The 12,309-nt window shown below is 38.5% G+C and overlaps 1 protein-coding gene across 4 annotated transcripts in view; it reads left to right on the forward strand.

Annotated features, from left to right (window-relative positions):
* Nucleotides 1-12,309, forward strand: part of LOC109926673 (protein unc-13 homolog C-like) — a 537,669-nt gene that overhangs the window by 208,509 nt on the left and 316,851 nt on the right. For 2 of the 4 annotated variants that reach the window (XM_048616074.1, XM_048616072.1), the window contains exon 1: nt 7,840-10,840. The exons of the other annotated variants lie outside the window; for them this stretch is intronic. In XM_048616074.1, coding sequence (XP_048472031.1) covers nt 7,840-10,840 — 3,001 coding nt within the window. Of the gene's footprint in view, nt 1-7,839; nt 10,841-12,309 lie in introns of those variants that run through there. 4 annotated transcript variants of the gene reach the window in all.

The following is a 12,309-nucleotide window of genomic DNA, read 5'->3' on the forward strand; positions in this document are numbered from 1 at the left end:
GAAGCAATGCTGCCTCAACCATTCAGGAGGTATCCTCCTGTTCTCACTGGAACAAGTATTTAATGCTTGATAGTTTGTTTCAACCACTGACATAATATGTCTTACAGTCATTGTGTCAGACTGCCTACAAGAAGTAGTATCACTGTACTTTCGTATGTGACCTAAGGAGAGAATGGTCTCACACCCATCTCCATTGGTTTGTTTGAAGCATGACATTCTACAGGAAGCGTTCTCTAAAAGCGTACTCCTCTATTGCATTTGAATGGCTTGATATTAGCTCAGCCACTTATGTGTCTGAGCAATGTAGTATTTGTACATAATTTGTTGTAATAAATATCAGTTAGATTCTTCAGTACCACAATATCCACAGTTTCTTAAGTTACAGGAGGTGACCTAAGCATTGTTGCGCCAGGTGAAACACCTTGTTGGAAACAAACTGTTGCAAATCACTGCAGTGTACAGCACAGGAACAGGCCCTTCGACCCTCCAAGCCTGCGCTGCCACATTTTGCCCTTCCGTATGAAAATTATCTTCACTTGCAGGATCCGTATCTCTCTGTTCCCTTCCTATTTATGTATTCGTCCGCGTGCATCTTGAATGCTGCTGGTGTGTCTGCTTCCACCACCAGCGCATTCCAGGCACTCACCACCCTTTGTGTGAAAAACTTACCTCACAGATTTCTTTTAAACTCCCCACGCCATGACCCCCCCGCACCTTGAACCTCTCCCCTAGTAATTGACTCCTCCACCCTGAGAAAAAGCCTCACGCTTTCCACTCTATCCATGCCATTCACAATCTTATAAACTTCTATCAACCTTGTCTTTGTGAGGACGCAGCTCTTGCCGTTGTGATTCAAGGAGTACGTAAGGAAGAGGAGGAAGAAAGAAAGGAAGCAGCTGACATTCCATATGGACTGTCTGTGAGCATACCATTCAGTGTGAAGTAAACACTAGATCCCTGTTTTTCAACAGTTCCAATCAGGTTACCCTTCACCTACAGCCCATCGCAAAATCCTTTTGACCATGATTTTGAAATAAGAGCTGCCACAAATGAAATGGCCATGCAAGCTACTCAAATTTCTCTCTAATTGCAACGAATAGCATTTAGGGATGGGCAATAAATGCTGGCCTGACCAACAACACACTGCGAATGAATAAAAAAAGGCCCTTTCTGTTCTAACTTGCGTGCTGGTCCCACCCAGCAGGGTGCGCAGTGCCCATTAGCACTTCTTTCAATCAAAAGCAAAGTTACCATGGATGCTGGAAAATCTGAAATTTAAAACAAAAGCAGTGGCACTCCATTGTAGTTGGAAACTGATTCCACTGCAGTATAACCTGTATGATCTCTCTCTGCGTAAGACCACAAGACATAGGGGCAGAAGAAAGCCATTTGGCCCATCAAGTCTGCTCCACTATGCAATCAGGTCATGATTGATCTGATGATCCTCAATATCTTTCTCCCCATAACCCTCTCTTCCCTTACTGATTAGAAATCTGTCTATCTTAGCCTTGAATGTACTTAATGACCCAGCCTCTTTGTGGTAAAGGATTTCACACATTCACTATCCTCTGAGAGAGAAAACAAAATCCTCTTCATCTCTGTCTTAAATGGGTGACCACTTGTTCTGTTACTTTTTGTGGGAGAGTCTAAACCAGAGGGCATAATTTCACTGCCCCAGCATCTATCCCATCAAGACTCCAATAATCTTGTGTTTCAGTAAAGTTTCCTCTCATCTGACTAAACTCCAATCAGTACAAGCTAACTGACTCAACCTCTCAGCATAAGAAAATCCTTCCATAACAGAGATCTTCCTCATGAATATTCTCTGGGCTGTCTCCAATGCCCATATATCTTTCCTTTGATAGGGAAAGCAAAACTGTTCACCATAGTCTAGTTGTGGTCTAACCCATTGCCTTGTATAGTTTTAGCAAGACTGCACTATTTACATATTCTATTACCTTTGAAATAAAGACCAAATTCCGATTGCCTTCCCTATTGCCTGCTGAGCTAAGGTGCTAGCTTGTCATGATCCATGCATGAGGACTCTTAAATCTATGTCCTGTAGCTTTCTGCAGTCTTTTTCCATTTAAGTAATACTCACTCCTCTATTCTTCCTGCCAAAGTGCAGGATAACCTTACAAGTTCCTTCTTCAGGGTGCAGACCCAAAATGTCAGCTTTCCTGCTCCTCTGCTGCTGCCTGGCCCGCTGTGTTCCTCCAGCTCCACACCTTGTTATCTCAGACTCCAGCATCGGCAGTTCCTACTACATCCTTTAAAGTAGCTAAGTTATTTTAAACCATGCATGGACTTAAAGCAACAAACTTCTGTTGTGCTTTACAAAAAACAATATGACATGCTTATAATTCAACGTATTGGCCTGATATGGCAATGCTGGGCATAGATATTGTGGTGTTGAAGAATCTACCAGGCATTTATTCCATCTTATTATTTTGTGTATTACATTTCTCAGGTATGTGAGGGTTTAGTCCAATACTAAGATGTTCAGAGAAGCAGTCTTCCAGTAGAGTGTCATGCTTCAAGCGATCTGAGGTAAGAAGGAGTATGAGGCCTTTCAATCTCCGGTCACATGCTATTGTGCAATGATGATATCTTGAGCATGTCTCTTAAAGATTTACTGAAGTAATGGCAGTGTGACATAACAGAATATCATGGGCCAAGACTGATAGAGGTTGATGGATAATCGAAGCACCATGATGAATGGATCCACGTGTAAGGCCAATAGCATGTGAAGATGCTTTCACCCACCTTGATCACTAATGTAAAGTCATTAGACTTTTTTTCTGAGCTACATCCAAGTTCTTGGGGTCAGATTGTATGCACTGGCCATCATTGCCTACTTCTCCCATTGTCTTCTCAACCCTTACATGCTTTTTAACTCTGAAGGAAAATAATTTCTTCAACTCTCTGCCTGACTCCCCATATGCATCTCTTACACAAAGGCCTCCAACAACCTTGAAACAAACTCTCTGGTTTGGTGTGCCATCTTTGTAGGTTCTCCCTAGTTTTCAACTCTTTCAACTTGCTTCATCCCATGCTGCTGCTGGAATAACCTTGTCCTTAAGAGTTACAGTCAGGCGTTAAGCAGTGATTTAGTCCTGAAGTTTGCTATCTCACACCTGAACTTAAGAGACTATGAATTGACTGACAATGATATTAATTGCATGTGTAGAATTCAATTTAAATTTATGTTGGAAATTAAATTCTTGATGACAGCATTGTAAGCCAAACCATTCTTCATACACTGTGCAGGGCTCACTTGGTCTATGGTGGTTTGCTTTGATTATGTACCTCCTAGGATAGAAATTATTTTTGATGACCACTTTGTTAGAAGAGGAACAAATCTCAATTTTGTTGTAAATTGACAGACAATAGTACATTTTGATAGTAGGATAGAATCTGTTTTTATAGATTGAATGATTAATTAATGACAATTTACACAAATTTAAAGTAGCTAAGTTGTTTTAAACCATGCATGGACTCAAAGCAACAAACTTCTGTTATGCTTATAATTCAATGTTTTAACATTATGTTAAATTTCCCCAGGGTTGCAAAAAATAATAAGGATTACCTCAGTGATGTAAGTATCTCTCAACTGAGACAGGTAAATAAAATGAAAGCCCTATTTAGTTTTACCAATTGATAACACTTTTAGTGGTAAGAATAGTGACGAGTTGGTAATTTCAGTTTGAGGCACATCTTAATACACCCGAGTTTACCCTGTAATAATGTGCTTTAATGCTTGAAGTGATTTGAAATCACTTCCCACAAAACCCGCACAAAATCCTACCAGTTCATTTTGTAATTAAGAGTGATGAAAATCAAGATGTCACAGGCTTCAGTAACTCACAAAGGTTACTACTATCTGTGCAGCTTCTTCATTATGTTAGAGCATAACTTATAATAAAGGGGATGCTGACTTTACTGGGTTGGTCCTTCATAGCTCTGTAGAAATTTTCAAGAAAGGCTTCATGTATTAAAAATGCTCATGTATGCTTTTACAAAGAGATCTCTGTTGTTTCTTCTATAAATGTTTCCAAATGTGAGATTGAAATGAGAACAATATGAGAATGGTCTGGTGTAGAAGCATTGGACACTTCCCACCCCCAGGTTATGACTCTGATAGGATGATCTGACTTTCAAACCCACGTTTAGTTATGAATTTAGCCAGTGCTGTGGGATATAGCATGATGCCGTAAAAGAAGCTAAGGCCAGCTTTGTGGCAATGAAGCAACATTAGTCAGTCATATGGCAGCATTAGCAGCCTTGAAAGAAGTCTGTAGTTCATGCAGTATTACTTACTTGCTACAGAGGATAACACGGCACTAGAAAGTAATAATAGAGTATTATTCCTAGTCTTGATGCATAATCATATGCAAATGAACACCATCATGTCAAGTACAACCATGACACATCGCTTCCCTTTTTATCAAAACATTGGTGGCATCATCTTAGCATTGACACATTTCCCCACACGCAATCATTTTCCTTTCATGCAATTGTGCACAATTACCAGTTAAACAATTCACTGAAGTACGACTTTTTATTAACCTCGTTTGACTCTGAGTAAAAGCAACTCAGACGATGTAATGTTCTGAAACTTGAATGATATCTCTAAAGAAAAGAATTAAAATTTATGTTTTGTGTGATTTTTATCAGCTACTTTTTTTCTGTGGCACAAAACAGCAGTTATGATTTATGTTTATTAATAAAAGAGACATAAATCCTTTGTTAACGTTGATATTTTAGCAGCAGACTCAATTCTAGGGTTAATGTGCTGCTGTGTAGTGAAGAGACCCAATGTGGAGCATTGCATTTTACCATTACAAAAAAGACTGCCCTCTCCTGCAAGGTGTTCTGTGGAAACAGAGATAACTGCAGAAGGACATAGAATAAATGATTCACAATAGGATTTTTAAAATATAAAACCATAACTTTTTGCCAGTCTAGATGTTAGGGGGAAGTTGCTAAATATTTCTCTCATTTTATGATCAGACTGATTTGTTTTTTCTAGCGTTTTGTCTCCGTAAAAGGATTCTTGGAATCATGCTGTTCCATTTGGTTTTTTTTGTATAATCAACCCTGACCACATCAATGAGAGCTCTCGCAGTTGTCAACAGTTAGACTGAGATAGTTTAAATATTTTCTAAACGACCTGTTCTGAGATGTAATGACATACCTCTCGAGCAGGTGGGACTTGAACCTGGGTCTTCTGGCTTAGGGGCAGGGACGCCACCACTGTCCTACTGAAATTGTTTATTCAACAGAAGGTAAATTCTATTACACCCAGAATGTACCCAAGTTGGATTTTGCGACTTTGAGGTTTGCTTGATCAATGACCTTGACTTTAATGTTGTTATTCGGCTGGTATTGAAATTGGGCCCACAACTTCATTGCCAAAATCAATGTTGGGTGTCCAAATAAAGGAGGAAACAAGAAAGTAAATGCCTTTAAAGATCCTTTATAAGGAAGTGAAGTTGGGAATTTATAAATTAAATTAATGTGATGGAAAAAATAACATTAAAACCATGATTTATTTCAGTTCATAGTGTTTTTAAATGTTTACCACTGCACCAGATATTTAAATTGCATTTTCATGGGAATATTAATGTTTGTTTTAGTAATGTGATGAAAATTTACAAAAGTAGTGAGCTCAAGAAGTTGCTCAATCATTCACCCAGATTCTACCCATGATGCACTTTCGCATTTTGTGTGGCAATCGAAATGTGAAAGTTTGTACTTCCATGAATCAAGTAGTTTCCTTTTATTTTCTGTCAAAAGTGAAAATAACATACATTGAGAATATTTCCCTTCGCAACCCTGAGATTGCTAAACAATATGTAATACACCTTTTTGATAAATCTTCTCTTGTGAGGCTAACTGTAACTTAAAACTGACAACACATTCATCCTTCAGGTAATAAACAAAAGCTACATTGCATGGAGAGGAGCTGAGCACTCATTTCAGTTTGGCAATGCAAAAACTAACAACGTACAACTGAGAAACAGATTTCAAAGTAAATAAACAGATTGAAATCTTAGCATTTTACAGATTCTTTTGGGTCACTGGGGGAGAGGAACTGTGATGTTTTCTTTAAATTGGAGAAAGTATGAGGTTGAAAATATGAGACATTGGGCTGGATTTCCATGGAATTGGGGAAACTTTGCGAAGGGGTGAAAATGGCAGCCAAGCTCCGATTCTGGGATTTCTGGCCACATATTGAAGTTTTCTGATTTTTGGTGCTGGTTTCAGGGTGCAGGCTGGCGTGGCTCATAATTTCACAGTCTCCATCCTTAACCTGGCTGGTTTCATAGTCGGGACTGCCACCTGCTATGTCCTCTATAACTTTAATGGTGTTGAGTCAACTTTAAAGGATTTGTAGTGCATGGTGCCTTGGAGGTATCGCAAATCATAGTCTGGGTGAGGAAACCTTTGGAAAGGTAAACTAAAATGTTCTTACCAATCCTCGTCATGCCAAACTGTGATCTCCCACGCAGCTCCCATGACCCCTTCATACCCTCCATATCAAGCTATGGCACTTTCATGTCCATTCCTCACTGTATAGAACCAATTGACCCTATAGTGACACTAGCATTTTTTCTTTTTAAAAAAAGTAATTAATTCACTATTTTCTACTTTTCTAAAGTCTAATGGATGTCTTAGCTCTGAGCCAAGAGCACATATCGAGTTCCCGTTATTCTCTTGAGACAGGCTGGCTGAACCGGGAATTTCTATATCCCTGCTACCTACCTTAATGACGAAAATCCAACCACTAATTTGGAATGCTGAAGCTGAGAACTTCGATAAGCATGTAGTTTATCTAAATTTAGGGTTGTTTGTTCAGCTCCCCACACTGTTTATCTTGGTAATTCTTCATAGCTAGTTTCCTCCTATAGTGTTCTTAATGTTCACAGTTCAAATGAAGAAATTGAAATAAGAAACATTGGTGCTCCTTACAGTTCATTCTGACTGAAAGGGACAGGTTTGTCAAGGCACTATTGGCAAACTGTGTTAAGTGTAACTACAAAACTATAATGAATGACATAAATATGAAATCTATTATAATACGTTGTTCATTTCAAAAAAAAAGAATTGCCATGTTCAATAAGTCAAATTTGTGTAGATAATTTTAGAAAATTACCTGTACATAGTGATGATAAAATCTGTTGTGAGATAGGGATAGAGTGAAGGCACATAAATGAAAAAAAATGCAGTGCTACATGCTGAGCTTTCCTACTACACATCAGCTTGGAGACCATTTATAATAAAAAGAGGAACAGTAATGTACCATTTTTTTCAGTTAAATTACATTGCACTGTTTCCACAAATAACAAGCAGTTTTTTTTACTTTTGATTGTTACTGCAAAATATGACTATAAAAGGCCAATTAATAAGTTTATGTATGTTTGTGTTTTAGTAGCAATAACCAGTTAATTGTTTGCTAACATAATATATTGTTGTTCGCTTTGAATGCTAAAACAGAATTGTTGAAAATTTTGTGTAGTTCAATGCTAATATCTTCTTTTCTATAACAGGGACAGACATGGGATCCCCACCTTGTTCAGTGCTGTTGCCCTTTCCCCAGGACTTTTAGCAGCTTCTGACACAAATACGTTCTGATTGCGTTCTGACAATTATCTGCATAAATCTTTCACAGCCTATTAATGCTATCTACTTGCTAAGAAATAGGACATAACGGTTTGAAGCTGTTAATGTGTCTTTTGCTGAAAGTGACACACTCATTCTGAGAAATGTATGGCTGACTTGATTGCAACTGCCCTGGTTTTTGACTGGAATCAGTGATACTTGTTGCCTTTCCCTATGATTTCTTCCTTTTTGAAGAATCTACTCCAGGTCTACCTTTTAAAGTTTTACAAAGGAATGTTTACTAAGAAACCAGCAAATACGACAAGGAAAAAAGAGAGTAATCTAGATAAGAAAGTACAAAAACACCTGCAATCTAATTCGGCACGAAATCAAAAGTTCTCAACAAATCTGAAAACCACTGTCAAAAGAATAGCTAAGTGTCAATCTGCCCATAACTTATCTGTTGAAGACAAGGAAAGAAAAACAGAATATTCACTTTCTCCTACGTTGAGTTACAGAGTGGCTATAGCGAACGGGCTGAAAAAAGATATTAGCTCATCAAATAATGACAACTTGTGTCCAGAGTTGTGGTCTGTTGATAGTGGTACCTCTGAATTATTGAACGAAGTAAGTGTTTCACAGAAAATAAAAGATCATAAGTCGCACACGATGCCAGTAAGGAGAAATAGGAAAAGTGTCAGCAGTTTGGCTGCATCTGATGGAAGCTCAGATGCAGATCGTACGTTACTAAGACTTGGTGCGTTGCGTAAGCTTCGCAAGTGGAAGAAAAGTCAGGAGTGTATTTCCTCAGATACAGAAATGAGCACGTGGAAGAAATCTCTTGGCTTTCGAAGCAAATCCCTGGACAGAACAGGACGTCTGCAGCAAAAGAGTGGACTAGAACCCGCGTTCAGTTCGACTGGTTGCATTAGTCAAACTCATGATGTCATGGAAATGATCTTTAAGGAGCTTCAGGGGATCAGTCAAATAGAAACTGAGTTATGTGAGCTACGCGGACATGTAAATGCCCTGAAAGAGTCCATTGATGAAATTTCCAGTAGCGTGGAAGTGGTGCAAACAGAAATTGAACAATTGCGCTCTGGGTTTGTGCAGTCCAGAAGAGAAACCAGAGATATTCATGATTATATAAGACAAATTAACTATCAAGGAAACAATGTAAGCCTACGATTTATTAACGTACCTGAAGAATTGCATGAAAACACAGAAAACACAATTTATGAAATTATAGAAGAGAAGCTAGGGCTTACAGATGCACGAAAAACTGTTCAGATTGAACTTGTGCACAGATTAGGGCAACAAAGAGACTGTGCCAATGCCAAGCCTCGCCCCATTCTTGTATATTTTGACAGTCCCCAAAACAGAGACTTAATTCTTAAAAAATGTTATAAGTTGAAAGGTTCAGGCATTGGGATTTCTACAGAGATTTTTTATGATCTGAAGGACAGAAAAGAATTTTCACTTCCATCAAAATCCCAGACGTACGAAAGTATGAATATGAAGTTAGCAACCACAGAGGAGGAGCCCAGAGGTGATGGGTTGACATCACCTGAATTGAGTGACAAAGATCAGGAGGAGGACCATAATAGTCACAGTTTTGAATTGAGTTCCAAAGCAGTTTTTGAGAAAGTGTCCATTGCTTCAAAATTAGGTGCAGAATGTCACAACATTGTTAGCATTGACAGAACTGTAGTTTGCAGCTCATATTCAGACTCCACGCAGTTGTGTACTGATGACAGCCTTCACTCATCTCCATTCGAAGAGACCCAGAAACAGCTAGAACCTTACTACAATGAAATGACCCCCTCATGGCTCCAAACCGATTACTCTACAACCAAACTGAGCCGATCAGAATCTGATTTTTCTAAACTCTGCCAGTCAATATCTTACTGTGAAGATTTTACAGACAATCAGTACTTTATCAGAGCTGATGGTGCCTCAGTTGTGTCATCTTCAGAAAAAGACATTTGGTTAAGAGATAAGGAAGAGTCAGCAGCTACCTGGGCTAACAATGTAAGTAATCAGCAGTATGACTATGAAGATCAACATCATATGGAACAAAATGAAGTAGAGAACACAGAGACCGCTGATAGTGGCATGAGCAATGGAATACTGTGTGTTTCTGGTGATAGAAGTCATTACAGTGACTCACAGCTGTCCTTGCAAGGTGACCTTTCACCATGGAAAGAATGGCAACATTTAGAACAAGGCACAGACTCTGGTCTAGACACCTCACAGCATGTCTTTACATCTGAATTAAATAGCCCATCGGAGCAAAATATCTTAGACTATACTACAGACTTTGATGCAAATTACCAGGCTGTTGGCCAAGGATACGAAGAAGAAACATATGAAACAACTCTTGACATGTCAGAATGTTCTGGTTTTGATAGAGAACCTCAAAATCCGTGGGAAAGCACATATGACCCCTATCACGATTCATATTCTAGTGATAATTATCAGTATCAAAATAGATATTCGCTAAGATGTCGTAGTCAGAGTGAACTTCCTAGTGACACTGAATCAATGGAGGTGCCAGCTAAATCCTGGCATAGCCGCCTGAGTATTGACCTCTCGGATACAGGATTCAGCTTCCAAAAATTTGGATCATCACTTCAACGTGCTAAGTCTGCCTTAGAGGTTGTTTGGAATAAAATGGACTCTAGAAGTACCCAAAGTCTGAGTGAAGATGGGAAAAGAGGTAATTTTTTGGGACGGTTCAGGACTTTGTCTCAATCCACAGCAGGTGAATCATGTGCTACCCTTGATTCAGACTTGTACTGTGAACCCTATTATTACAGAGCTGAGGAAGATGAGAACAGTGAGCAAGCAGGGGAAAACGAAATGGATTATGTTGAGGTGATGGAGGAAGTGCTTGCAAAACTGGAAAATAAAACATTTCCCAAATCAAGTGATGAGCAGATGTTATCACCTGAGCCTCTGGAAGAACTTATGGCCCCAGATTTACAAGGAGACAATTATGAGGTCCCTTATGAGACCAGCAATGATGAAGAGATAGAGCCCCCGGCTGTCATCTCAGCAGAACCCAAACGGCATGAACGTCAGGGTGTATCAGAAGAATCTAAAAATCAAACCATCCCGGAGGAATGTCCTGAAGTTCCAAAGAAGGTCAAAATAAGACCCACATTCAAACAAGCTGCTTGCAAAGCATATAGACAACAAGTAGCAGAAATGGAAGAGAGGATTCTTTCTGCAGGTACTTGTGCTAAAACTATAGAAATAATTTAAACGTAACACTTACTAAAGTGCATAGGGGAACCTAACCATAGTCAGAAGTTAAATATAATGTGCAATGTATTGGGCACCTGATGGCAAGACTCAGATTTGAATTCTTCTACTGAGTTTCTGAGTTCAGATACACGGATGTAGGAAAGGAGGATGGCATCAGTCAGGTAGCTTATGTGCACTGCTAACTGGTGTATTCAGCATCCTGCTGGCAGTGAGAGAGAAAAGATTTCCCCACAGACTTGAGACCGCAATTGGTGTTCAGGGTGGGAAGATGTGGGAGAAATATAAACAAAAAAAAGGGGAAGCTTGCTATTAACTGCCCCCTGAAAGCCAAGTTCCCAGAAGTTAGGTTTTAGTCTGAAAATTGAACAAGTATGATAGAAATGAACTCAGATTTTTGTTACTGTCTGAAAACCTGAATCTGTAAGTAGCCGTGTGCTTTTATGTTACAATATTACACAGAAATGGTAACTCCTGTTTATCCCGTAAGCTTTCTTTTACTTTCTGGATTTTCTATCCTTTTTGGATTTGTTGTACTGTGAAAGCGTTTCTGTCATCTCATGTTAATTGTGTGGAATGAACTACCTTTGTAAAAGAAGTAGGTGATAATTGTTACCCTGACAAACACTAACTCTTGATTATTTTCACTTGCATTCAAGACAATTTACAACGTTCATTTACAACACAAGGATTAATAGTTCATCTTTGCTAAAAGTACTCTACTTAGACAAGGAAAGGGTCTTACTGATTTGTACAGCATACACTCTACCGTAATTAGGTTTCAAATAATTAATGATTTGACTATTCTGGTAAAATGTTGAGAGCTCTACATCTCTTTTATTTCGTATGTTGTGTAGGAAATTGTACAATACTTAACTGTTTAAAGACTTGGATACTCAGCACATTAGAACTTAAAATCTGGCTTTGATACAAGTATTTTAATCTGTTTCCGATTCGTAATAACATATTTATTTCTTGTTCCATTCTTTGCTTAGATACAAAAGCACCATTGATCCCTCTGTATCTGTTTGGGTAATGTCAACCATTACTACCTTGGTACTTTGATGAGAAATCTAATGTTGTACACTGTTACTCATATCTAATTTTTCAAAATACCCATCAGTTTAATTGCAATATTAAGTAGAAAGAGGCTGAAAAAAGTATCTTCTTTCTAAAATAATTTATTTGTAAATTGACGTTGTGCTTGAATTACGTTTTACCACTGCTCAAAGTTTCAAAGCAATAACCAGCTAGTGCTGAAAGCTTGAGAAATAGATGGTTTACAGACCAGAATTAACCACTGAGTCTGTGAATACAGAAATTTGTTGTGCAAACTATGTACTTTACGTTCTTACCTTTGCTAGCAATTGCTTAACTGAATATATTTTTTGAGAAGTCCTTTTTTTTAAACAAAGGTTTACATTTAATCAGGGATAA

This window comes from Rhincodon typus, chromosome 33 (assembly GCF_021869965.1).
Source record: "Rhincodon typus isolate 14 chromosome 33, sRhiTyp1.1, whole genome shotgun sequence".
NCBI lineage: Eukaryota > Metazoa > Chordata > Chondrichthyes > Orectolobiformes > Rhincodontidae > Rhincodon > Rhincodon typus.